The 23,985-nt window shown below is 36.4% G+C and overlaps 1 protein-coding gene across 9 annotated transcripts in view; it reads right to left on the bottom strand.

Annotated features, from left to right (window-relative positions):
- Positions 1-23,985, bottom strand: part of CPED1 (cadherin like and PC-esterase domain containing 1) — a 265,711-nt gene that overhangs the window by 124,079 nt on the left and 117,647 nt on the right. For all 9 annotated transcript variants that reach the window (XR_008998541.1, XM_057504707.1, XM_057504709.1 and 6 more), the window contains exons 10-16: positions 23,643-23,810; positions 22,299-22,403; positions 12,663-12,832; positions 8,900-8,970; positions 7,441-7,491; positions 3,044-3,230; positions 1,854-2,022 (exon numbers count right to left, since the gene is read on the bottom strand). Coding sequence is in view for 8 of the 9 variants with exons in the window: in XM_057504707.1 (XP_057360690.1) it covers positions 1,854-2,022; positions 3,044-3,230; positions 7,441-7,491; positions 8,900-8,970; positions 12,663-12,832; positions 22,299-22,403; positions 23,643-23,810 (921 nt within the window). In the remaining variant the exon portion in view is untranslated. The remainder of the gene's footprint in view (positions 1-1,853; positions 2,023-3,043; positions 3,231-7,440; positions 7,492-8,899; positions 8,971-12,662; positions 12,833-22,298; positions 22,404-23,642; positions 23,811-23,985) is intronic.

Raw genomic sequence — 23,985 nt, 5'->3', positions numbered from 1 at the left:
ATTTTCCCTTATAACCCTTATTACATATTTACTCCATATAATAGTCACATTTCCTGAACAACTAAAAAATGTAGTCACCCCTGGAGACTTACAAATTAAAATCTACATTAAAATGAAATCTCTGGTGCTTTTTAATGTGAAAAATAATTGCTGTAGGTAACCATAAATATTCTGGGAAAATATGCATACTATTATCTTTTCCACAAAGATGATTTATCCTAAGAGTTAGCTTTCTTTCTAAAATATTGGAGTAGGATAAAGAAAAACAAAAAATACAGATAGTCACACACCAAAGAAGGTGAGAATATTTAGTTTGGAAATTATTATATACACACAAATACAAGCATACTTAGACAAAAACATACCTCCCTCTAGGTTTTTCTTCCCTCAGTGAACATTTTTGGTGTGGCTCTATTATTTGTTTTCTAGTTTGGAAAAAGACTGAGGCATAGTCAACCCAAACAAAGCAAACTGAAAAGTGGGTAACTGAGAGGGACTTATTTTGAAGCCTTGTTCATAGTCTAGCTCAGTGTTTCTTCAACTGTGTTCCACAGAAGAATATTAATAGCTATTCCACTAAAAGGATGTCAAATTAGTTTGGAAATGTTGCCCATTATATATTTTCCTTGTGAGGGTCCACCCTTTAAATTAGTATATGAAAGGTTCAGAGAAGTCCTACAATTAAGAAACCTACTTAATTTTGTTTAATCCTTTGCTTCATAACCTTGGAAACATTCTCTTTATCTTTTTTCAAATTTCATCTATTAATATCTTTCAGAATAAAGATTCAGAATATCTTTAAGAATAATCCTGCTTTAGACCAATCTTTAGACCAACGTGAAATTTTCTTTGAGTTGGTAGTCATTTATAAACTACAGGTATGGTTTCCTCAAAAAATAAAAATCTCAGCAACAAGTACCCTTACAAAATAGTATTAAACTCTTAGGCATAGGTGAGATTGTGGGGGCAGTGGGTAGAGGGGGACAGAATATTGTATCTGGCCACTACATTTATGAAAACTGGCTACTACATCATGAAAATGGATACTCGGAGGTATCCATCCTACCCTCTGAGACCTACTGGGCCAGTTTTCTCTTTCACCAACTGAGTCACTGAGACATGACATATTTGCAGTTATACTTCTTAAGTGGATTAGTACCAATTACGGCTGCCCTAGAATCACCTACAGTGAGGGTATATGAAGAAAGGAAATGTAGAAGGTTAGACACAGAATCCTAAAAAAGGATAAAATAGAGGAAATAAACCACTAAAAAAGACAGCCTCTCTCTTTGGGTAATGTTCACCCCCCAAAATCAGCAGGACTACAGAACGGTGTGTGTTGGTCATAAGAGAAACCACAGCCTCTAGGAATGAATAAGGTTTGAGAAGTAAAGGAGAAATATATCTACCCAAGCAAATTTAATTTCATTTACTGATATCCCTTGTGTAAAGCAGTTTCATAAATTTTCCTCTCATTCTTTAAAATAAGTTCCACTGAATCTAGTTTAAAATTTCAAAGAAGGTCCAGGGTTAAATTCAAGAAACAGCACAATTTAAAATGGAAATGTAAAGGCCATTTTGTAACCAAGCGTGAGGACTCAAGACTTTTTTCCAGTATTAACCACAATAAACTCACTGAACACAAATAAACACTGAGTAGCCACCACACTAAAAAGGACCACCACTCACAGTGAGGTCTCTTAGATACCTGACTGGGACTCTCTCTTTGGAAGTGAGACCACAGTTGAACTTGAAAGCCTACATTCTTCCTAATAATTTTCATTTGGCAGTTTTCACATGTGTTAACAGCTCACTCCCAATTCAACCAATGTGCAAATGTAAAATTCACTTACCTGCACAAAACCACATGCTGTGAAGTCCTCAAACAAAGGCAGACTCGGACGGTCTTCTCTATAGATGGTGAGTTTGTATGTGATCAAGGTCTCACCCTGTGCTGGAGACTCATCTACCACAAGCATTGAGATTTTGTTCATTCCTAAACCCAGAGGGTAGTTGGCAAAGCTGGAGAGAGAGAAACATTTATTCAGCCCAAATGGAATGACCCATCAATATTTATGAAATGCCTACAATTCGCATAAAAAGCAGATAAGGTCTGTACAATTTCATAAGAAACCAAAAATCTGAAAAAATGATTTTAACTTGTATTTCATAGTACCTAGATATGCCAAGAGTTATCTTGTGGAGCAAGTCATGTCCCCTATAAATTACAGGGAAGGGAACTCATATTTATTAACCACCCTGTCAGGGCCACACATATTTCATTTATACTCACAAATCTACATAAAAACTATGGTTGTCCTAATTTTAAACAGAGAACTGGGAAACAAAATACCCAAAGTCATACAGTCGAGTCAGGGTTGCAACCCAGGTTGGTTTGACTTGAACCTTCTTTCCTTTCTACTAGACTCTCCTGGTCCCAGCTCTGGGGATGCCAGTGCATCTCTTCCCTGATAGCCTGGTACATGGGTATTTTCCTTGCCAGGGACATGCCATGTGACAAGATTCTATCTTCTGTTCAAAATTACCAATAAAAGAGTTGGTGACTCTCAAAGGCTAAGAAAAAAATCTTGTGAATCTGAGAATTAATGCTACTATGTCCATAAACTGTCACCAACAGATATATTAAGTAATCAACCCCTGAAAATTAAAAGTCTTGAGGAATCAGACTGGGGTAGAAGGAGGCTACTGTGCAGAAGGATTAACTCTTCAACAATCTAAGAACATGAAGACCGCCATAAATTAATTTTCCCTCATTGAGTACTCTTCAATATTTCATATTATAAAATGCTCTTTTGTGGCAACATTGTTAAAAAGATTAGATACAAAGATGGCTAACATCAGTAGAACACTGATGTGTTCTTTTTAATCACATGACCCCTGAAAATCAGGAGGATTTCACACTCTGGCATTCTGTCCAACTGGGCTTGAGCCTCTGCTTTTCTGAACCGCCTTCGAAGGTTGTTTCAAACAGCCTGCTTCTCACTATGATGTGTCCACTCAGCCCCAGTCAGCATCCCCATACCTTGGCCCTGCCCGTTCATACAGGGACACCTTGCACTGACACTTAGAAGTCTCTGCTCCAACTGCCACTGTTACCACATCAAATGGGACTTCAGAGTAATAATCTTTGATCTTGGGGTTAAATTCAGGATTTAGTTCCAAATGCGGATATATGAAGATCTGCTTGATATAACATTGCATGTCTTCATCTGTTACAAAAAAACAATCACAAAGAAAAGACAATTGTGAAATGGCTAAATATTTACATATGATAAAGGGTTTGTTTAATTTAAAATTCCTTTTAACAACTTTAATGATCACTGCTGATTTTTCATTTGCACTCTAGTGGTAGTTGATTTGTGGCTTCAGCTGGATTTTCTATTTGCTAAATTTTGTAGAATTTGCCTCATATTACAGCTTTAGTTGGTACTATACAGATATATTTTTGCTCAGCCTTTAAAAGTTTTAAAGCCATGGAAGGTGACATCTCTCCAATGGATTGATAATGGCATTTACTGCATATATTAAGCAACTGTGGAAATGGGGGTGATGACTCTGTGAAATGGTGACAGAAAGGAATGAGGAAAATTCCTTAATAGGGAGTGTCATTAAACGGCCACCGTACCGATATACTAGCTTGTAGGCAGTAGGGCAGATTGAAGAAGTGAAATCCAATATTATACCAAACACTTAGACACAAAAACATCAGTGGGGCATCCTGAGGAACCCCTGAGGAACTACCTCAACCACCTCACCTAAGAAAGTACCCTTAAATATAAGATGGAAATACTCAATTCTGTTATAGAACCTAGCATATTACTTCATACCACTGATACTAAGCCATTTTTAAAATGTGTTTCTATTTGGTAGCCCAATTTTTACAGAAGTATCTTGGCAAAGAAAACATAATAATATTTATAAGCACATATATCAGCCACTGCAATATTATATTGTGTTCATATTTGCAATAAACAAATTACTCAAAAGAAGCTTAGCAAATGTTTTCCCAAGAAACATTAGCAAGTATTTTTTTTGCATAAATACTTTCCAATAGTCAACAAAATTCCAGTAAAATAAACATAGGAAATTCTATAGAAATAGGTAAAATGAAACCATCTTTCTACTCCCTTTAAATAAAGTGTTCAATGCTTTTTACAACATAGCAACAAAAAAGAGAACTCTTAATATGCTGCAAAAAGCTATACAACTGAACTGAAAGTAGATTATCCTATGAACTGTTTGTTGTCTCTTCTATTTTTATACAGCCATTTCAGCAATTTTTCTAAAATAAAATACGATGATTTGCCTTCAGTTCTTTAATGGTTTCTCATGACCTCTGGAAGCCTGTATAAGCTCCTAATAAAGCAGACAAGGCATTTCACAATCTTCTCCTCATCTTCCTCTCCAGTTGTATTCCCATTACATCCTGGACTTTGTGATTCAGCAATACCGTATTTTTTATATGCCTTTGATAGACATGGAGATGCAACACCAAATCCACAGCAATGGACACCACCAACCTGAGGGATGTTTTATTCCAGTTGTGAGAACTGGGTCTCAGTATAACTCCTATCATGGACTTAAACAATAAAAATGAAAAAATCCTGTGTATTTCTAACCTACACTCCATGGTTTTCTCAGCCAGTGGAAGAAAAAAACTGTTCAAGTACAAATTAGGAACAGCAATAATACAATAGCTATATTGGAATTTCATTGTTGGGAAAAGTCATAATGAAAAAAATGAACAACTAGCTATTTTGGTTGAAAACTCCATGAATTGGATAAACTGCCTGCTTTACTTGTTATCAGCATGTTATCTGGCTGACAGATGTAGGTAGACTGCATTTATGATTTTGACCAGCTCCTGCAATTTTTTATAATAAGGGAGAAATATCAGAGAACAAGGGTGAGATTGTGTTATTAGATTTCTCATCCTGAAAAGGACCATAGATTTTCATCCAAATTCAACCACTTATTAATAATACATTCATTTTGTCAAATATTTTTTTCCCAGCACATTCTATGTTCAAGGCACAGAGATAAGCACAGTAACGGGATTATTGTTGGACATGAGATCTGATTAAATTGGAGACAATGAACCCAACATAACACCTTCAACAATCTGGAGCCCAGATATACAGAATTTGCTTTCAAGAGGGCCATTTCCTAGGCAGAAAGGTAATATAAATACTTGCACTGAACTTTTATGCTCAGAATCAGCTCAATGAATAACAAAGTATTAACTTCTTCAAAAATAATAACCATAGAAGATGTACTTTAACCTATCATGATACATTTTTAAAAACAGTCACTGAGAGTTAATTTCCCTGCAGTTTACACTTTTACTTAATAGTGAAAGTTTTCGATGGGGGGGTTGCCCATTACGGCACTGAAACTCAGCCCTCTGTGAGATGAAATGTGTAATCACACTCTTAAGTGAGATTTTGGCAACGGCTTGTTTTTGGTTTCATCAGAAACTCTCCACCTGTGGCTTAAGTGCTGCATCTTAGACCCCTGTTTGAAAGCTGATTTAGCCCTGACATCATCTTCAACTGAATCATCAGTGTTGCTGCCTACAAACACCTGGCTTCCTTGGCATCCTTCCCAGCCCAGTCCCAACTTGTCTCTGGCCAGCGTACCTTAGCTCTACAGAGAACCCAGGGTGAGGGATGGTGGCAGCAGGCTGCTTAACCTATTTGGCAAGTACATATGGGAAAGCTGTTCGAAGTTTTAGTTGTCTTTAATATATTTCTTTTAACTGCAGACTTTATTGCCCTCTTGAGGGGTAATCATAATTCATATTAAATACAAGAACAGCCTAGATTCTCAAAGATAATCCCACCTGTTCTGTGGCATTATCAAGTCATTCTTTGTAATCTTATATCGTACCATAAAAGCAGGAAGATTAATTATGAAGACTCAAGTAGGACCAGTTTTATCAAACATAAAGATATGAACAAAGTTGCAGAGCTTATCTAACATGTTCATATCCGCTACACTATGTTATCTGGAAACTGAAAAAAAAAAAAAAAGAGAGATTATCCCACAAGTCATTTCATTTTACAGATGAGAAAATAGAAGACCAAAGAGGTGAAGTGGCTTCCTTGATGTCGCATCTAACCCAGAACTTGGCACAGAGCCGACTCTCAGCAAATGTTCATTCTAATCTTGCTCCCAATTTTCTCCCTAGACCTTTTCCCACTACAATCTACGCACCAGTGTCCCAGGAGAATTGAGTAGCATGGCATAAGGGATATAGGGAGGAAATGGCATAAGTAATATGTTACCTTTTCCTGAGCGGCAATATTTTATTTAAAATGCAATTTTTATTTATTTGGATGCATTTGTTGATTCTATTAAACCACATTATTATATAGTTTATAAATGGTTTATAAAACCTCTTAGTCTGTCCTTATTTTAATGATGATCTTAAAGCATAATGAATGAATTAAATTGCATTTTAGAAGGTACAAATTAGATTTTATTAAATTAGAAGATTTTATTCATAACAAATTAGACTTTAGTCCATAAGTGTTATTTTTTTGAGCTTCAGTGTTTTACTGGAATAGATTTTTGTGAAAGGCTAAATTTTCTAACTGCAAGTTTTAGCACTAATTATTTGTATATTTTAAAACACACACATTGTTAAAAAACAAGCCTTCTAAGCAAAACTCCTGTTTTTTCATCATATTATCATAGGATATTAAGATACCTTCATGAGTTTTTAACAAAGAACCAGAAGACCCAGCTTTATGATCCAGTTCAGGTATTTAATAACCCCTTAGTCTTGGAAAAAAATTAGTTAAATTTTCTAGAATGATATACTTGGAAGAACACTGGAATAATACTGACCACAGTGAAGAAAATTATTTAAAAATTTAAAAATCTATATAATACTTGCTGTGTTTAACTGTAATGTATATATTTTTTCGTGATTATATTTTGGCTAGAAAAACCATGAATTTTGAGAAAATATATCAAGAATTGGCTTTAAAACTCTCAACTGTTATAAAGAAAATTCAACTCAACAATCCATTATATCAACAATCTGGCAGAAGAGGAATTACATTGGGGTGGTAAGAGTGCTAAAAATCAATGTGTGAAGCAGATGAACCAAGCTTTTCCACTTGAGCAGAGTCCAAGGTAAACCTTAGCACCTTCAGGAGCCCTCAAAATAAATCTGGAAGTCTTTGTCCTTAAACAAACACACTCACAAATATTTCATGTTCAAAAATTAAAAATGTTTTTCTCATGTGAAAGTGACAGATAGTGACTCATTCAGAAATCTCATAACTTCTGAAAATGTATTTAAAATACTTTAGCAGTCTAAAGATACCCAAATATGATAAAATGATGATTTATTCAAAGCAGGGCTATGCCCGTTGATTATGCTGCTGAAACACTTTAATTGGAACTCACCATCACTGCAATGCACTTCTTCGGTTTCATTTATACTTTGTGGAACTGCAGCTGAAAAATGTAAATTTAAAATGAAAATTATTAATCAAAATAAAAAAGAATGTCTATTCAGTAGTCTCAAAGAGTATAATGCAATAAAACACATATTTTATTATTTAACATTTATCAGAAAGCACATCTAAGTTAAACTGAAAGCTACAGTGAAAAGAAGCTATTTGGTTCAGATCTCAGAAGAATGATTATTTCGAATAGTAAAATATCAAGGGAGAAAAATAAATTATCTAAGTGCCATCCATTGCCTGAAGGTGATCAAGATTCCTTTCAGTTCTGTGATCCTGTAATTTCCCAGATCATTAGAATTACAGAAATTCCATCCAGTTGGTTCCACTGATACCTACTCAAAGTTTCTGAATTCAACCAAATATCTATCTAAAACACTCCCCAACAAATATTGATGGAATAAATGAATGACTTAAAACACTCAGAGTGCTTATATCATTCATTTAAAGAGAAAAAATGGTGGGAGAGAGAAAGATGATCCGAATAGAAGTTTATCCTCAGCCCTTCACTGGGCCTACTGATTCATTTCAGTGACTCCATGCTTCTCAAACTTTAGCAGGCCTGAGAATCATCTAAGGACTTTTGAAAATACAGATTTCTGGGCCTCATACCCAGAGATTCTGGTTCAGAAGATCTGAATTTTCCAAATTTCCTAGTGTTGCTGAGGTTGCTGATCTAGGGGCCACACACTGAGAAGCACTGTATTGGATTAAACCTCATTAAAAAAAATTATACGCATATGGTACTTCAGTTTTTTTTCTCCTTAAAGTTAGAAACATCTTTTTTTATGAGAAAACACTCAGTTGTTCTTTAGCAGGAAAAAGGTAGAAAATAGAGATAAGTCTAGGAGAGAAAATAAAAATCAGCATTAATGTTGAGGTCTGCATTGCTTATAGCCAATTGTTTCATTAAATGATATGTGATAAACAGCTTTCATGCCACAGGTATTCTACTGTAGCATTAGGATGACTTTCTAGTATTTTATTGGATGAACATAGCTTATTTATCCAATTCACTAGCATTGCAACAGTGGTAGTTTCTAATATTTTATTAATAACATGTAATTAAATTTTTGTGTACATTCTTAATTATTTCCCTAAAATGAATAACTAAAAGTGAAATTTCTGGTATGCAAGAATAATTTTTAAATCTTTTCTTATGTGTTGTTAATTGGCCTCTTTAAAAAGATTATTCTAATTTGTACATGAGAATACTTATTTCTTTACATTTCCCCAACTCCATTATTTTTAAGAGGCAAAAAGTCTTTCCAAATTTGAAGGAAAATATCATTTCCCATTTTCATCTTCATTATTGATTGCTAATGAAGCCAGTCATTTTAAATGTTTAGCCACACAATACTTAGATTCAGGTTGAAATAAATGGGGATATATGTTTTTACCTTTTTTGTTTTTAATGGCATCAAATGGCACTTGGGGCTTTTCAATGTTCTCATCCTCTACGAAAGAATTCCTGAAAATGCAATGCCAAACAACTCTGGATCAATGAAATGAACAAAATTCATGGAAATTATGTCTAACGCACTATCTTTTTTTCCCCCCTGTGTGGGCACATTTATTGGGATGAACACAAAGAAACACTTTCTGGATTTCATTCCTCAAGAACTGGCAATCTTGCATCAAGTGAGGTAGGTGGAAATCTCATCATCACTAATCGGCAGAAACACATTTGGAGAAAACCAGGGTAAAAAGTCATTCTGCATTTGGAAAGGGAGCATCCTCTGATAGCGTGACTCCAACAGAAAGTGATTCATGAACATGCTCTCTTACCGGAATCGGTTTGGCTAAAGTTACACAGTCTTGAAGCAAGAAGCCTTGGAAACTCTGAGGCACAGACCGAAAGAACATACATATAATCTAAGAAATATAAGTGTACCGTGCAGAAAGCAACCTATGACTTGCCACGGATTCCATCCTTAAATGTTGATTAAATGCAGTGAATGGTAAAGGTTACTTATGTTTTGGTGCATTGCCTCATTTCTTTGTTGTATAACTAAATACTTGGCCAGATTGCCCTTTAAGTCCTCAAATCTGGGACTAAAATGATCTAAATTGCAGACAAAAAAATTGGTGGTCCTGATGATAGAGAACACTGGGCAGGATGTGACCTGACATTCCCGTGCAGTGTTGTGGATCTCCGTTTCTAGTCCAGCAACATGGAGAGAGCAATACTGGCTTATTTCACAGGGATGCTGTGAGAATCAAATACTTTGTGTTAAATTACATTTTATAAATATTTATTGTCCTAGATATTGTGCTGAGCGCTGTGGTAGAGAAGAGATGAATAAGGCATATTCAGTTCCTTCTAAATATAAACATCAAATAGGAAATTAAGAATCAAGGACTACAAAATATTGCTAATATTGGAAGGTGTGATAATTTTATTGCAGTTTTAAGTCTTTTTTTTTCATTGATATATACATAATTAAGGTTGAAAAAATTATGATGTTTAGGACTTTCTTTAAAATAGTTCACTCCTCCTAAGGAATGAAGAAACAGATAAAGCAAGCATGGGGTGAGATAACATGTAGTTGAAATCTGACTGGATGCCAGGCCACATTTTTAAAAATCCTCTAGATTCATATGAAGCAAAAATTCTGAGTGAAGCTCGTGAAAGATACAACCCTGAAATGCACATAAACTGAATTTGGAAAGGTCACTATCTTTAACAGAATGAGATGCTTTACATGTTAAGGCATCTGCAGTGATTTCTTGGGTAATTCTGTGAATAAATTATTTGTTTTGAAAATGTAGATTTTCATGGAAGCCATGTGATTACAGCAAAGTACACTTGCAGCTTTATTTCTGGTAAAGTGAAAATTAGCAGATAGTGCACAAACACTGACTTCAGGATTTTCATTCTGTTTAGATTCACACTAATTCGGTTGGACCCTCTGAATTCTGAGCCTCGGGGCACAGGCATAGCTGTCACCTTTTCTAACTGTTGCTGTTCTGACCTTACTTCTCCTCACCTTGTTGCTCTAAGCAGGTGATCTTTACTTCAAAGAAAGGACGAAGGCATTAAACCACACAGGTAGTACCAGTATAAAAAACTGGTTTTCCCTGTAGATGAACTGAGTTCACCATTTTGAAGATAAGCACAATGATGAATGATCACATGTGATTTCCTATCTGCAGGATACACTGCAATAAAGCCCAGGACCATGGATGAGAAGGCCAGAGTCCCAGTCTCACCTTTATTCCTATTATATGTGTCACTTGAACAAATGAGACACCTCAGAACCTGTTTCCTCCTCTGGAAAATGTGCATAATACACATCCTCCTTGTAATACAACAGGGATGATAATTAAATATACATATGCTCACAGGTGTATTTGAAGATCATTAGAACTGAGTACTGTTTCTTGAAATGTTCTAAGAGTGAGTTACCTGCTTCTTGGTAAAGACCTAAGGCTCAGTTGTCTCAGTATTAACTTAGATAAATGTTTCAAACTTGTTCTGCTTTTCCCATAAAAGAAATGAAACATATTTCCCCACTGTCAATGCATAAGTGACTTTTGGATGGTATAAAAGCATGAAAAGGGAAGCATACTAATATTTCTACCTACCTGCACTGCAGGATACCAGACACCAGGTGGTATCTGGAAGTTATCTTATGTAATCCTCCTGAAATAATACATGGTAGGTAATATAATCCAGATTTTACAGATGTGGGAACTGAGTCTCTCAAAACTTTAAAATAATAAACTCTAAAGTTGGGATTCTTGAATCCATGTCTGTCTGATTCAAGAAAGTCCTGTCAGATTCAAAATGCATCCCTTTCTAATCATACTCAACACTGACCACTAGTAAACTCTTTTATTGGAAGGTAATCAGTTTGAGTTAGTGTTAAATTCTGTATGCTGAATTTAAGATAAGTCAATTGCTTACCCTTACAACATATGCAGAACCTGAGTACAGCTTTTGGGGGACAAACTTTTCAAAGCTTGCCTATCTTAAGGGCATTTAGTCAAGGTTAAAATCAGTAGTTAAATAGTCCCCTTGGTAAGTTAACTCTGTTCTTCCCCCATCAGTAATGATGAATGTGAGTCTTGGATTATTTGAGAGTGCAAAAAACAAGCAAAGGGGGATTGAGCTATATTATGTAAAATCTAATTTTCAAACAAAACCTTCTGTCAGGCTTTCTACTTCTGATCATTGAGGAAATACAGCCAAGTTCATAAAGTTGTGGCAATTAAAGTGAATTTTGATCCTGGGAGGTTTCCTAAGAATTCCTCAAATATGTGCTTATTTGTAGTTTTGAATTCTAACGAGAAATTTCTTACAGAACTGTTTTCATTATCTCCTGAGGCAGAAAGAAATGAAGTACAAGTCAATAGACCTGAAGCCATTCCTGAGAGTGACTGTAAAAGACGTAAGTAATTATGGCATGGCTGTTAGCCTTTCATCTCCCTAGGAGGTTCAGGTTTACTTCTGTTTGCCTGGCAGTAAAAAAGCCAAATACTCTCTTAATTCCATCATTAAAAGAGAGGCTGACTGAGTTTGTACCCTGGGCACTGACTGCCCCTTTTCACCAACTACAGAAATTGAAGACAAAAGTATCCACCAACCTGGTCCATCTTCCCTCTCATTCTCTATTACTACTTGTCAGAATGGATGTGGAGATGGGAGGCCAAGAACATTTTCTCCCAAACAAATGTTTCCCTCTTGAGACTCTACCTTCTTTAAAAACAAATTCTCAGCTTGTGGCAGAGATGTATTTATAAATTTGGATAGGTTTTGCCCAGAATAAAGTAACACCTCAAAATCTCTCTGAACCAAGGCTCATATCATGTCAGGTTCCATTCTGACTGATGGTTCATAAAACAAATCTCACTTCATTCTTTCCTTCTGAAGCTCCTCTAATTCAAGGATATGCATCACAGAATGAAACTAGATTGGAATTTTTCATTTTAAATATTACTTTTTAGTAGAGTTGTCCTACTGGTTTGAAAAACTATTGGATATATTTTTTTCTACAGTTTGAAGACCACTAGAATCATTAGGGTTTCAGTGCTTTAAAGAAGCTTATTTTCCAGAGCACAGACTTTTGGACATACTTCTTTTTGCTGCTTTCTTTAATGTATGCAAAACCTTTGAGATATTTTTTTGGATTGTACAATTCAAATTTGTGGCTATCTTACCATTCCAGTGGCTGGAGCTGTACCTTCTTATTTAGGAGCTGAAAGTGTTCAAATACACTTAAAAGAGATCGGTATTGGGTGAGGGCTGAAACAGGTTTTCCCATAGTATTTGCCACATCATAAAACTCATGCATCAAAGATTGAATCCCAGGAGTAGTAGATGGGAAGAGCTGAGAAGGAATATTCACAAACTGAGTATCAGAATAAGTTATGCAAAATAAAGTATATCATTACTAGGAAAGGTTTCATATTTATTCAGATATTTTAAAAATAAGATATTTATTAAAGATCCCTTTTTTAAAGAAAATGGTCAGCACCATAATTGAATTTTCTGTGCAATGGTCAAGGTAAATGCCACTTTTTATAAGGAACTAATTTTGTTGATGATTCTATACTTCCAAATGGGGTTAAATTTTCTTTCCCTTTTCATTAAATGGAAATGAATTTCTCCTAGGTATAGATACCTGGAAACAGCTGAATTACAAAGTGAATCAGACAGCAGGAAGAATGAGGAGAAATCCTCTTGGGTTACAAGTCAATTATGTCAGGGTAAGAGATATTAATCGCACCAAAAAGAAAATCTATGGTTATCTTCTTTCTACTCCGAGAGTCAGGAAATTGGGGTTTGCCCTTTCTCCTGCAAAATAATTCTTCAGTCCTTACTCACATTGTGCCAAGAGGTGTTCTCTACCTTCACAACATCTTGAATTATGAATTCCTAAAGGATGAGGCCTCTCTCTCTTTTATTATCTTTGTGCAGAATTGAGCCAAACTGTCATGAATGCAATACTTCCCATATTTAAGTTGATTAAAATCATCCATAAATCAAATTATCTTGGGGCAATAAGCTTACTTTGAACCCTCTAAATTTGGGGCTAAATTATAAAACCAAGTGTCAAGCATGCATTACTTAACTTAGTAAACTGGTTATAACTCATACAAGTAGTATATAAATACATAGATTTTTAAAAGTAAAAAACAAAAGTTTGATCCAAAGAGATTAATAGTACATTATCATTAGACTTTTAAAAACATTATTTTAAAAAGATGGTTTGAATAAATGAATCTTAGGTATAAAAATACAAATCTATTATAGTTTATTTATGTAAGTGGCAGAACTAGAAACAAGCAAATATTGTACACATGCACGTCTAATAAATTACCCCTTAATATTGACAAGACAAATAAATTAACAAAACCTGAAAAATACATATAAAAAAACAAATGCCATTTATTTCTTAGTGTAAAATCAATAAAAGTTATTATAGGGAGCCAACATGGCGGTGTGAGTAGGACAGTGGGAATCTCCTCCCAAAAACTTATATATTTTTGAAAATACAACAAATACAACTAATCCTAAAAGAGAGACCAGAAGACACAGGACAACAGCCAGACTACATCCACATGTGCGAGAGCCCAGCGCCTGGTGAAAGGGGTAAGATTCAAGCCCCGGCCCGGCGGGATCCAAGCGCCCCTCCCCCCAGCTCCCAGCGGGAGGAGAGGAGTCAGAGCGGGGAGAGGGAGCCCAGGACTGCTAATCACCCAGCCCCAGCCACCCGCACCAGAGCGCAGATGCAGTGCATGTGTGGAGTGCTGGAAACTACGGAAATAGGGCAGCAAAACCTCTGAGCGGGTTCCAAAGCTGATGCCCCTGTGACAAAGAAAAGCGAGTGCTTTTTGAAAGTCTTAAAGGGACAGGGACTTAACAGCTAGACGGAAACAACACAGGTCACAGCCCAGTGGCTGGAAATTACAGGGAAAACCGGGCGCACTAACCCCCTGGGCAATAGCTCTGAGACCCCTCACGGAGGTAAACAGCCAAGCAGCCCCCCTGTCCATTACCCCTCTGGGAGCTGCGAAAGCAGAGAAACAGTCTAAGGCAAACCACGTACACAGAAAGGGAGATCCCTCCATATCGGCCGGGCAAGACACAAAGACCCAGCTTACACGCAATTACCCAACACAAGCCACTAGGGGTCGCAGTTGTCCCAGTAAAGAAAGGCCAGTAGCAAGTGAAAAGTTTGGCCCTCCCAGCTGACAGTCAATAGCACCTGTCAACATGAAAAGGCAAAAAAATATGATCCAGACAAGACTAACCCAGACAGCTTCGGCATCTGCTACATCTTCCCCTGAGAAGGAACCTGGGGAGATAGATTTAGCCAGTCTTCCTGAAAAAGAATTCAAAACAAAAGTCATAACCATGCTGATGGACCTGCAGAGAAATATGCAAGAACGAAGGAAGGAGAATACAGAAATAAAATAAGCTCTGGAAGGACTTCAAAACAGAATGGACGAGATGCAAGAGACCATTGATGGACTAGAAAACAGAGAACAGGAACGCAGAGAAGCTGATGCAGAGAGAGATAAAAGGATCTCCAGGAATGAAAGAATTTTAAGATAGCTGAGTGACCAATCAAATTGGAATAATATATGCATCATTGGAATACCAGAAGAAGAAAAGACAGAAAAAGGGATAGAAAGTGTCTTTGAAGAAATAATTGTCAAAAACTTCCCCAAACTAGGGGAAGAAATGGCCTCTCAGACCACAGAGGTACACAGAACTCCCATGACAAGGGATCCAAGGAGGGCAACACCAAGACACATAATAATTAAACTGGCAAAGATCAAAGACAAGGAAAAAGTATTAAAGGCAGCCAGAGAGAAAAAAAAGGTTACCTACAAAGGAAAACCCATCAGGCTATCATCAGACTTCTCAACAGAAACCCTACAGGCCAGAAGAGAATGGCATGATATACTTAATGCAATGAAACAGAAGGGCCTCGAACCAAGACTACTGTATCCAGCACGAATATCATTTAAATATGAAGGAGGGATTAAACAATTCCCAGACAAGCAAAAGTTGAGGGAATTTGCCTCCCACAAACCACCTCTACAGGGCATCCTACAGGGACTGCTCTAGATGGGAGCACTCCTAAAAAGAGCACAGAACAAAACACCCAACATATGAAGAAGGGAGAAGGAGGAATAAGAAGGGAGAGAAATAAAGAATCATCAGACCATGTTTATAATAGCTCAACAAGCGAGTTAAGTTAGATAGTAAGATAGTAAAGAAGCTAACCCTGAACCTTTGCTAACCACAAACTTAAAGCCTGCAATGGCAATAAGTTCATACCTTTCAATAATCACCCTAAATGTAAATGGCCTGAATGCACCAATCAAAAGACACAGAGTAATAGAATGGATAAAAAAGCAAGATCCACCCATATGCTGCTTAAAAGAGACTCACCTCAAACCCAAAGACGTGCACAGACTTAAACTCAAGGGATGGAAAAAGATATTTCATGCAAATAACAGAGAGAAGAAAGCAGGTGTTGCAATTCTGGTATGAGACAAAACAGACTTCAAAATAAAGAAAGTAACAAAAGACAAAGAAGGACATTACATAATGATAAAGGGCTCAGTCCAACAAGAGGATATAACCATTATAAATATATATGCACCCAATACAGGAGCAACAACATACCTGAAACAAATACTAACAGAACTAAAGGAGAAAATAGACGGCAATGCATTCATTCTAGGAGATTTCAACACACCACTCACTCCAAAGGACAGATCCACCAGACAGAAAATAAGGACACAGAGGCACTGAACAACACACTAGAACAGATGGACCTAATAGACATCTACAGAACTCTACATCCAAAAGCAACAGGATACACATTCTTCTCAAGTGCACATGGAACATTCTTCAGAATAGACCACATACGAGGCCACAAAAAGAGCCTCAGTAAATTCCAAAAGATTGAAATCCCACCAACCAACTTTTCAGACCACAAAGGCATAAAACTAGAAATATACTGTACAAGGAAAGCAAAAAGGCTCACAAACACATGGCGGCTTAACAACACGCTCCTAAATAATCAATGGATCAATGACCAAATCAAAATGGAGATCCAGCAATATATGGAAACAAACAACAACAACAACACTAAGCCCCAACTTCTGTGGGACACAGCAAAAGCAGTCTTAAGAGGAAAGTATATAGCAATCCAAGCATATTTAAAAAAGGAAGAACAATCCCAAATGAATGGTCTAATGTCACAATTATCGAAATTGGAAAAAGAAGAACAAATGAGGCCTAAGGTCAGCAGAAGTAGGGACATAATAAAGATCAGAGAAGAAATAAATAAAATAGAGAAGAATAAAACAATAGCAAAAATCAATGAAATCAAGAGCTGGTTCTTCGAGAAAATAAACAAAATAGATAAGCCTCTAGCCAGACTTATTAAGAGGAAAAGAGAGTCAACACAAATCAACAGTATCAGAAACGAGAAAGGAAAAATCATGACGGATCCCACAGAAATACAAAGAATTATTAGAGAATACTATGAAAACCTATATGCTAACAAGCTGGGAAACCTAGAAGAAATGGACAACTTCCTAGAAAAATACAACCTTCCAAGACTGACCCAGAAAAAAACAGAAAATCTAAACAGACCAATTACTAGCAATGAAATAGAAGTGGTAATCAAAAAACTACCAAAGAACAAAACCCCCGGGCCAGATGGATTTACCTCGGAATTTTATCAGACATACAGGGAAGACATAATACCCATTCTCCTTAAAGTTTTCCAAAAAATAGAAGAGGAGGGGATACTCCCAAACTCATTCTATGAAGCTAACATCACCCTAATACCAAAACCAGGCACAGACCCCACCAAAAAAGAAAACTACAGACCAATATCCCTGATGAACGTAGATGCAAAAATACTCAACAAAATATTAGCAAACTGAATTCAAAAATACATCAAAAGGATCGTGCACCATGACCAAGTGGGATTCATCCTAGGGATGCAAGGATGGCACAACATTCGAAAGTCCATCAACATCATCCACCACATCAACAAAAAGAAAGACAAAAACCACATGATCATCTCCATAGATGCTGAAAAAGCATTTGACAAAGTTCAACATCCATTCATGATAAAAACTCAGCAAAATGGGAATAGAGGGCAAGTACCTCAACATAATAAAGGCCATCTATGATAAACCCACAGCCAACATTATATTGAACAGCAAGAAGGTGAAAGCTTTTCCTCTGAGATCGGGAACTAGACAGGGATGCCCACTCTACCCACTGTTATTTAACATAGTACTGGAGGTCCTAGCCACGGCAATAAGACAAAACATATAAATACAAGGAATCCAGATTGGTAAAGAAGAAGTTAAACTGTCACTATTTGCAGATGACATGATACTGTACATAAAAAACCCTAAAGACTCCACCCCAAAACTACTAGAACTGATATCGGAATACAGCAAAGTTGCAGGATACAAAATCAACACACAGAAATCTATGGCTTTCCTATACACTAACAATGAACCAACAGAAAGAGAAATCAGGAAAACAACTCCATTCACAATTGCATCAAAAAAATAAAATACCTAGGAATAAACCTAACCAAAGAAGTGAAAGACTTATACTCTGAAAACTACAAGTCACTCTTAAGAGAAATTAAAGGGGACACTAACAGATGGAAACTCATCCCATGCTCGTGGCTGGGAAGAATTAATATCGTCAAAATGGCCATCCTGCCCAAAGCCATATACAGATTTGATGCAATCCCTATGAAACTACCAGCAACATTCTTCAATGAACTGGAACAAATAATTCAAAAATTCATATGGAAACACCAAAGACCCCGAATAGCCAAAGCAATCCTGAGAAAGAAGAATAAAGTAGGGGGGATCTCACTCCCCAACTTCAAGCTCTATTATAAAGCCATAGTAATCAAGACAATGTGGTACTGGCACAAGAACAGAGCCACAGACCAATGGAACAGACTAGACAATCCAGACATTAACCCAGACATATATGGTCAATTAATATCTGATAAAGGAGCCATGGACATACAATGGCGAAATGACAGTCTCTTCAACAGATGGTGCTGGCAAAACTGGACAGCTACATGTAGGAGAATGAAACTAGACCATTGTCTAACCCCATATACAAAAGTAAACTCAAAATGGATCAGAGACCTGAATGTAAGTCATGAAACCATTAAACTCTTGGAAAAAAACATAGGCAAAAACCTCTTAGACATAAATATGAGTGACCTCTTCTTGAACATATCTCTCCGGGCAAGGAAAACAACAGCAAACATGAACAAGTGGGACTATATTAAGCTGAAAAGCTTCTGTACAGCAAAAGACACCATCAATAGAACAAAAAGGAACCCTACAGTATTGGAGAATATATTTGAAAATAACACATCCGATAAAGGCTTGACGTCCAGAATACATAAAGAGCTCACATGCCTCAACAAACAAAAAACAAATAACCCAATTAAAAAATGGGCAGAGGAACTGAACAGACGGTTCTCCAAAAAAGAAATACAGATGGCCAACAGACACATGAAAAGATGCTTCACATCACTAATTATCAGAGAAATGCAAATTAAACTACAATGTGGTATCACCTTACACCAGTAAGGATGGCTGCCATCCAAAAGACAAACAACAACAAATGTTGGCGAGGCTGTGGAGAAAGGGGAACCCTACTACACTGCTGGCGGGAATGTAAATTAGTTCAACCATTGTGGAAAGCAGTATGGAGGTACATCAAAATGCTCAAAACAGACTTACCATTTGACCCAGCAATTGCACTCCTAGGAATTTACCCTAAGAATGCAGCAATCAAGTTGAGAAAGACCAATGCACCCCTATGTTTATTGCAGCACTATTTACAATAGCCAAGAATTGGAAGCAACCTAAATGTCCATTGATAGATGAATGGATAAAGAAGATGTGGTACATATACACAATGGAATACTACTCAGCCATAAGAAAAGAGCAAATCCTACCATTTGCAGCAACATGGATGGAGCTGGAGGGTATTATGCTCGGTGAAACAAGCCAAGCGGAGAAAGAGAAATACCAAATGATTTCACTCATGTGTGGAGTATAAGATCAAAGGAAAAACTGGAAGGAACAAAACAGCAGCAGAATCACAGAACTCAAGAATGGACTAACAGGTACCATAGGGAAAGGGACTGGGGAGGATGGGTGGGTAGGGAGGGATAAGGGGGGGAAGAACAAGGGGGTATTAAGATTAGCATGCATGGGGGTGTGGGAGAAAGGGGAGGGCTGTACAACACAGAGAAGACAAGTAATGATTCTACAACATTTTGCTATGCTGATGGATAGTGACTGTAAAGGGGTTTATAGGGGGGACCTGGTATAGGGGAGAGCCTAGTATACATAATATTCGTCATGTAAGTGTAGATTAATGATAACAACAACAACCAAAAAAAAGCAGTTCCTGTGTGGTGACCTCCAATGAGTTCTACACAATGGTATAAAGGGCATATAAAAGTGTAGGCAAAGGGTCTGTTTGTGTTTATACAGAGGATCAAAGCCTAATTTGGCTACCCCGAAAATGAACTAAGATACGATATGAAAAAGAACTTCCAACATCAGCACTCTCTGGAAGAGTCATGCCAGAAGATGATCATCAAAAAACCCCAACAAAGATCCACGCACTGCTACAGGTGTAGATGCACTCATCCCACCAGTTCCTGGACTTGCCATGGGAATGAAGAAGGAGATATCTAAGCTGGCCTGTGCATACAGTAAAACATCAAATTTGACTGGATCTATACTGTTGGAACTCAACCAAGAATTAGGAGAAGTGCAAATTGTAGCGCTCCAAAATCTTGCAACTACAGACTATTTACTGTTAAAAGAACATATGGGATGTGAACAGTCCCCAGGAATGGGTTGTTTTAATTTGTCTGATTTCTCTCAGACTGTTCAAGTTCAGTGGGACAATATCCACCATATCATAGATAAGTTTTCACAAATGCCTAAGGTGCCTAACTGGTTTTCTTGGTTTCACTGGAGATGGCTGGTAATTACAGGTATGCTTTGGTTATGTAACTGTACTCCTATTATGTTAACGTGGGTGTGCAATTTAATTAGTAGTTTAAAACCTATACATGCTGAAGTTACTCTACAAGAAGATATGTCAAAGAAATAATCAATCTTCCCATGTTTTCTTCCGCCTGCTACTTCTATAGCTTTTCTTCTTCCTTCCTAATTACAACCCTTAAATAGAATTCATGCCTCATATCGAATTTACCGAGTATCATAATTCTTCCAAGTGGTAAAGATACCTCAAGACAAATGCTGGGCATAGAAGCCACAGGGCATAAATCTGCAAAGAAGTATAAAGCTAACCATTTCAAACAATAAGGCTTCTCTCTCACTTACCAACTTTACATTTCCCTGTATGGCCCCAGAAGATGACTGGTAAGCCAAAGACAGGTAAGATTCCTCAAGGAGGAAGAACCTAAGACAGGCACCGTCGCAGGGGGTCCATCAGGTGAGAAATTGGGGATCAACAGAGGTGAGGCTTAGAACCTCACCCCCCCTGTTCTGAGAGAAATCTTCTGCATACGTGGATGTTTTATTGCCCTTGTCTAGCTTGGATTAACACATAGTCTACAGGCACACATCAGATCATCTACATTTGCTCTCTTACAACACTAAACTATGTTTTCTACCTTTATCTTGTATCTACCTACCACTTCAGCATTTTATTAAAAATAATAATAATAAAGAGAGAAATGTGGTATCCACATATAAATCAAGTATAAAAATCAAATGAATATTCATATTTGAACTGATTGCTTATAGTTCATAATGCATGAGCAAAACCAAAAGTTTCTGTGATGACTGCCCTTGTACTGTTCACCATGTAAGAACTTATTCACTATGTAAGAATTTGTTCTCCATGTAAGAACTTGTTTGTTATGCTTCAGAAGATTGGAGACTGACAAAAATTAGGCTTGGGGTGGATTAATGATTGTGCATTGAGCATTGACTCCCCCTATACAGAATTTTATTGTTGTTAACAACCATTTGATCAATAAATATGAGAGATGCTCTCACAAAAAAAAAAAAAAAAAAAGAAAAAAAATTACACACTTCCAATTGTAAAATAAATAATTAACCAGGATGTAATGTATAGCATAAGGAATATAGTCAAAATATTGTAACAACTTGGTATGGTGATAGCTGGTACCTAGAATTATCATGTATATAAATGTTGAATCACTCTGTTGTACACCTGAAACTCATGTAATACTGTGTGTCAACTACCCTTCAATAAAAAATAATTATCTACAAAAAAAAAATTATTATAATTATTTACATTTTCTTTCTTTGAAGTTTGCTCTAGATCTGCACAAATTAAGATTTAGATGGTTTTCTAAAATATTGTTATAAGCAATAATATTTTATTTTACACACATAAAAAGGCCCCACTAGGCAGGAAGAAAATTTTGTTATGTGTAAATGTTCCACAGCTAAATGCAAAACTTCTTTAGGAAAATGTGGACATTTTCTTTTTAAGAACTCTCAAATCCTGGTAGCTACACTAATGCCATATTCTTTTACCTTTAAGAAGTCACTTATTACTTGCAAACTCTTAAAGAATATGGATTCTGCTCATCTTCATATTTAAATCTCTGAAAAGAGGAAAGCAATTTACAAAAATGTCTATTCTTAAAGAAATGTCTTCACCTAGTTTGAAGTCAAAATCAAGCAGTTTATGGCTAATCTACTATAATCTCAGTAATCAAGAGGAATCAAATGTCACTTTTGTTTTACCAGTTGGAATTGTCCCAAACTCTGAAGTTCCTTTATGAAAGTCATAATTGAGTTAATCTCCTCTAAAGACAGGCATTGGTTTAGTTTCTTTTTATAGTTTTCACCCTACAATGGGGGAGAAAAAGAGTTCGTAAGCAACTGTTATAAAGTCAAGGCATGATTAGCCCAACTGCCTTCCAATTCATAAACCAATCAAATTTGGAACTCCATAGATAAACAATTGAGCTCACTAATGCTCACTAAGACACAGCAATGTCAACTTGTCACAATGGTGTCTGAATATAAGAAAATTTCATATTTGACAAAGAGGACCTGAATGAAGTATCTCAGCAGTGCTGTGGTAGTAAGGCTGGGGAGATGAACCCAGGCAGGCAGACCGTGTGAGTCTGGGAATGCAGGAGGGGTCTCCAATAGCCTGCTAGTTACTAGAGAGCAGAGCAGCAAATTTATATGTGAACCTCATCTATGGGACATTACAATATTAGAGTTTTGTGGATTCTAGTGAACAGACACCCCCCATTCTTTCCCACATCTATTTTTTTCCAATTCGTCCCTGAGAACATATTACCATTCTTTCTGGGTTGAATGATTCTAATGGTTTTAATGACAACCCACTCACTAAATAAAACCGGGAACTCGAGGAACAAGCCAATAAAATCACAGGGAAATAAGAGTCTAAAAAGTTATGTTATGTATCTCTCACAAACATCTCTCCATAGGGCATCAATGTTTGTTTGTGAGAACTTTCCTCCATATTCCACTCCTCCAAATTTTCTGAACATGGGTTTTAAAATGAAAAGATACAGAGAACAATACTGTACTGAGTAATCTATACAAATTTGGTGATGCATCAAGAAAACTTGTATTAACATGCCATAAAAATTAACCAGTGCTGCTCTGAACCAATGCTACTAATCATTGGCATCTAAGCAAAGATGTTAACCAGACAGGAATGCTTTAAAAAATTAGTATTATGACCCAAGTCCCTTGATGTCAATCTAGAACACTCACTGGTATTCTAGATAGCCTCCAAAAAGTTCTAGAATTCCTTTTAATGTATTCCATAACAAATAACATGCATTATTCATAATATCCATGAGCATGCCTTAGGAATTAGGAAATATTTATTTCATTTTCAAACTGTAATTTCATCATAATCAGTCACTCACATAGTTAGTGGACATGAAAATAATATTGGTCCTCAGGTGAGAAAAATATTGAGGAATAACATAACAGATACCAATTAGTTTCAAATGAATTATCAAGTTGTTTAACTGAATAATATTGTCACCTTCTAAAGAATGAGTTGAAAAAAAATTTATCAGCACAAATATATGAACTTACCTTGAACACACCTGATCTATGAAGTTCCTGAACTATCTCAGAAAACATGGAAAATGAAGATTCATTAGAGAAGAGAAAACTGAAAGTATCTTTTAAAAGGAATTCTTTTGTGTTTTGGTCCTCAAAATCCATATTATCATCATTTTGAAAATTCAAGTGCTCATGAACCTGTGAAAGAGTAGAAGCACAGCAAATAATTTTTATTGATTTATTTTTAATATAGTGGAATCATCTCTTAAGACAAGATTAATTTTCTGTTGGATTATAGATCAGAACTGACATCTAGTGGTCTTTTGGAGGTCAACAGTTTTATAAGATGTAAGCAATGTTCTTTTGAAGATAT

Source organism: Manis pentadactyla, chromosome 7 (genome assembly GCF_030020395.1).
Source record: "Manis pentadactyla isolate mManPen7 chromosome 7, mManPen7.hap1, whole genome shotgun sequence".
NCBI classification, from domain to species: domain Eukaryota; kingdom Metazoa; phylum Chordata; class Mammalia; order Pholidota; family Manidae; genus Manis; species Manis pentadactyla.
The sequence above is the reverse complement of the archived record's forward strand: the minus strand, read 5'-3'. Positions and strand labels throughout refer to the sequence as shown.